Here is a 4,450-nt window from a genome sequence, read left to right as displayed (position 1 = left end):
ACTTTGACCCAAGATGGCCGCCTTCCTGTACATTTTAGGGCATACCTCCAAGAGACTTTTTTTCTTGATTTGGCGTGTTCTACCTACATACCAAGTTTTAGATCTCTACAATGTACGGTTTGTCCTATCTCACGTTAGGGGGCGCTGTGGAGCAGTTTTGCCACGCCCATTTTTGATTATATTAAAATCTTGTTATTTCTCGCGGGGGACAATTTTTGGTGAAATTTGGTGACTTTTGGAATATGTTTAGACCTCCAAATTAGCGTTTTAAGAACGCAAAGAATCGTAATAATAAGAAACAGTACAGATACAATAGGCCTTCACAGCGCTGACGCTGCTCGGGCCTAATAAAGTTAAAGCTGAACTAAACAACAATTAGGAATCTAACAATCTAACAATATCTATAGTATGAGCTAAGATAAAATAAACTAAACTAAATGTACATGAAGGCTAAATAAACTAACATAAACTGAAACATGATAATGCTAAACTAAAGGTACCAAGAGGCTAATTAATAGTACCAAAGGCCCGTAACAGCCAACATGAAAAATGCTAAGACTTTGCAGTCCTTGGTGAAAATAACAGGTGTACCAAATGTCATACTTGTCCATGAAACTAAAGGACAATCAAAGGTTTGTTTGAAACTTTTTTTGATGGGCTGTTTATCAATTTCAGGACAAAGATAAATCTTCAGCATTTTGGTGCAGATTGGATGAAATAAGTGGAAGTTACACCAATAATTACTGTCATGGTAAGATACGAAAAGTTGCCATGTCACCAAGACCAGTGCGTATGCACAAAAAGGTTGTGTGAGCCATGTTCCACGCATACGCCAGGATGAATGAAAACAACGTTGTGTGAAAGTGTGCTTAAATATACTGAAACGTTTGACTTGCCTTAACGGTATGCGTACAGCCATGAAAACCTTCTCAGTCGACAGTATAAAACTACAAAAAACTGAAAGACCCTTAAACACAGAAGTACGATTACGTTTGGTTTTCTGAACTCAATGAGCTATTGAAGACAATGTTTTCTTAAAAGTTTAATTATTTATGATTTAAACCCAAACAATGAAATTTAACCACATTTAACCTCATACAACATAACATATAACGTACCTCAAAAATGATCAAAACAACCTCAACCCAATGTAATCTTTCTCCATTTTTGTGACGTGTAGATGTCAACATGCTCCAATGACGACACGCTTATGATCCGCAGACAGTTGTGACACATAAAATGCATGTGAACTGTCTAAGGGGTTCCAATCTCACTGAGAAGAAAACTGTGTTGGATCAACATATTAATTCAGAACAAGTCATGTGTGATGATTCCTAAGGATTACAAGGTGTAGCCAATCATACATGGCCATAAATGACTGCATAGAGTTGCACATAATTGAGAAACAATGCTGGAAGACATCACTAATGGAAGAATTCAGAGGGAGCGTGATTTCAGGGATCACACCAACCTGCTGTCACACAATGATGCCTGGATTATTAGCCAATTTAGAATCCCAGGCCATTCCTTTTGGGTCTGTGCTCTGAAGTGACCCCAGCATTACAGAGGGAAACTAGGAGAAGCCGTGTATTGCCGGCACCAGTTTAAGTCTTCACCACAATAGGGTTCATTGCAACCAGAGCTGGCTGACAGGCTGTCCCCGAGCCATGTGGGATGGCCTCATCCATGTGAGGTTCAGCGATGTCAAACTGCCCTACCTCATGGCTGCATTGCTCCGTCAATGTGCAGCGATTCATTTCTTGATATCAACTTTTTTTATTAAATAAGTCTATGAATTTTCCCGAGCCCCTGAGTGCCTCTGTGTTTACAATAATTGTGGTATTAAACACATGCATAAAGTTGGAAATGCCTCAGCCTCAGAAGTGCTGCCGTCCCTAGTTCACTTCATTTATTTACAATAATAATGTGTAATTCATGGTGTCTAACATTATTAGATGCGAAGCAATGGGCAGCCATCCTTCGTTTTACCCCCACCTTTATGTTTGACCATTTAAACTTGTCATTATTTCTACAGGTGTGCACTTTTCTGAGAGCCACATCTTCACATACACAGACACTCCTCTTTGCACTCGGCACAGATGCCAGGGGACAGGGTGCCAAATATGTTTTTACACCTACTACCCTATTTAGGAGAGTCTTTGACTCACATTCCATGAAATTCCTTATTTTTCTGCATTTAGACATGATTTTTGATCATGCAGAGAGAAAAATCACACATGTAGGACATATTTGCATCTGTTTGCATATTTAAATAGAGGGATGTCAGGGGAGGAGCTTTATGTGCTTTTAGTTCCATGTTCAGTATGAAAGCTTCACATTCTTTCATACATGAGGCCCCAAGTCCTCCAGCGATAAGTCACAGTTTATAGTATCATGTAACCTCAACTTGTTGTCCATTATTTGACACATATATAAGGAAAAAAAAACATGTAACTTCCTGTTCTCTGTGGATAGTGCTAAAGCAATGGCAGAATACTGAGATGCAGATACGTTGAGATCCACACTATGACAGACATTTGCAGATCATATGGTTTATGTTGGAGTTGTAACAATTTTGTGTCAAATTTGAGTTTTATGGCAAAACGCCAAAGTTTGAGGTTTAGCCAGGCCCATATGCTGTGGCAAAACCTCAAGTTTTGATAACATTTATTGCCCCATGTCTTATTATATTTACTAAGTTTGAAGCCAATACTTTAAAATATTTAGATGGAGTTTGTTAAAATGTAAAAACTGCAAATTGTCAAAAACAACATCAAAATCATGACCTCAAAATGTCCTACTTCCTGTTTGCTTCAAGATAATGGTGCAAGAGACTTTTGTGATTTTAATGAGTGTACCATTTTGCACATCAATCAATCAATTTATTTATTAAAAAAAGGTGAGGTACAGGTGAAATTAAAAATAGAAAAGAAACAACAAATAATAAAAACAATAAGTAATCAAATATAATATTGACAATATAAACAATAGAATAGGAGCCTAGAAGAAAACAAGGGCTGGTCTAATGGTCATGTTCTTTGGAATTATGCTTAAATGCAGTAGTATTTAGTTTACATTGACTTTGTATGAACAATAAAAATCTTAACAATGATGTCCACTTTTGGTTTGTACCACTATGGTTGCTAACTTTTAAATTGAAACAAAGAACAGAAAATTTTCTGTTGTGAGACGTCTAAGGGGAAAAAAACTTACTAAAATTTTACTTGAGCAGAACAATATTTAGAGAAAGCCATAAACAGACATCTCTTGCTGTTGTAGGTAAATCTTTATTTTTCCCAAGATGCATTGTAAAGCCAGTTAAAAACAATCATTCAACATGAGATACTGACTAAATTTTACAATGACAGTTAATATCCAATCCAATGCTAAAGAAGTGAGTTTTTGTTTTTATTTCATGCTGCTGAATCCTGGCACCTGTATCACCTGGGTAACGCAGCTCAGCCGCCCACTCTTCAGTTTATGTGTGTCATCCTTCTGGCAGTTAATGTGAGCCTGGAGTAGGAAGAAGATAAGAACTTCAGAGGTCACATATGTGTTCTCACCTCTCAGTCTACACCCACAGATTTTTCTTGTTTTCGTATGTTACAACTTCCATGTGTAAACACACCTGTGTGAAACTGGTTCTAGTATAGTGGTCTTCATGTGACTCATCTCTTATCTCTTGTATGGTTTCTGTCCTGTCTTGCAGGCATGGAGAGCTCCATCGATGTGGCTCTATACTCAGGCCTCGGAGCAGGCATTGTTGCTGTGGTAATCCTTGTTGCCGCCGTCATGCTTTACAGAAAAAACCACAGTGATTATGGTGTGGACGTCATTGACTCCTCAGCTCTTACCGGTGGGTTCCAGTCTTTCAACTTCAAGACCACCAGACAAGGTAAGACAGGGTGCAACCACAAAACCTAAGGCTCATAAAAGACCCCATAACAAGAGCAGGCCTGTGATTGATGACGTTCTTTTGCATCAAACCAAATAGCACGCTCCCCACCCCCATCTGAGGAGGATTTACACCCCCATCCTCAGTGAATGGGACCATCCTTCTGATGTGACAGACCTGCTCTTCGGTTACTTTGCAGCAGGAGATAATCAATCTCTGATAGATACCGGCCTCCCTCAGGACCACCCTGTCAGTTAAGCGACACCTCCTGTCCCCATCATCAGATTACAGCGGCCTAAGTCACTGATGGATAAACGTGTGTGTGTGGAGGGGGCAGTTTTTGTTACACACAGTTGTTGCTAATGTGACTCTCTCACCCAGCCTGTATTACTGCCACTGACACTTCTGGGTTACTGCAAGTGATCGTAACTGTTCGACAGGTGATCCTTCCTGTGAGAACCCCACCCCACCCCCAACACACACACACGCACACACACACACACACACACACACACACACACACACACACACACACACACACACACACACACACAC

General features: G+C 39.6%; 1 protein-coding gene across 2 annotated transcripts in view; it reads left to right on the top strand.

Moving 5' to 3' along the window:
• The window catches only part of unc5db (unc-5 netrin receptor Db), a 360,215-nt gene that overhangs the window by 266,462 nt on the left and 89,303 nt on the right, over nucleotides 1-4,450 (top strand). For both annotated transcript variants that reach the window (XM_017434898.3, XM_017434897.3), the window contains one exon: nucleotides 3,710-3,895. In XM_017434898.3, coding sequence (XP_017290387.1) covers nucleotides 3,710-3,895 — 186 coding nt within the window. The remainder of the gene's footprint in view (nucleotides 1-3,709; nucleotides 3,896-4,450) is intronic.

This window comes from Kryptolebias marmoratus, linkage group LG1 (genome assembly GCF_001649575.2).
Source record: "Kryptolebias marmoratus isolate JLee-2015 linkage group LG1, ASM164957v2, whole genome shotgun sequence".
Lineage (NCBI taxonomy): Eukaryota > Metazoa > Chordata > Actinopteri > Cyprinodontiformes > Rivulidae > Kryptolebias > Kryptolebias marmoratus.
The sequence above is the reverse complement of the archived record's forward strand: the minus strand, read 5'-3'. Positions and strand labels throughout refer to the sequence as shown.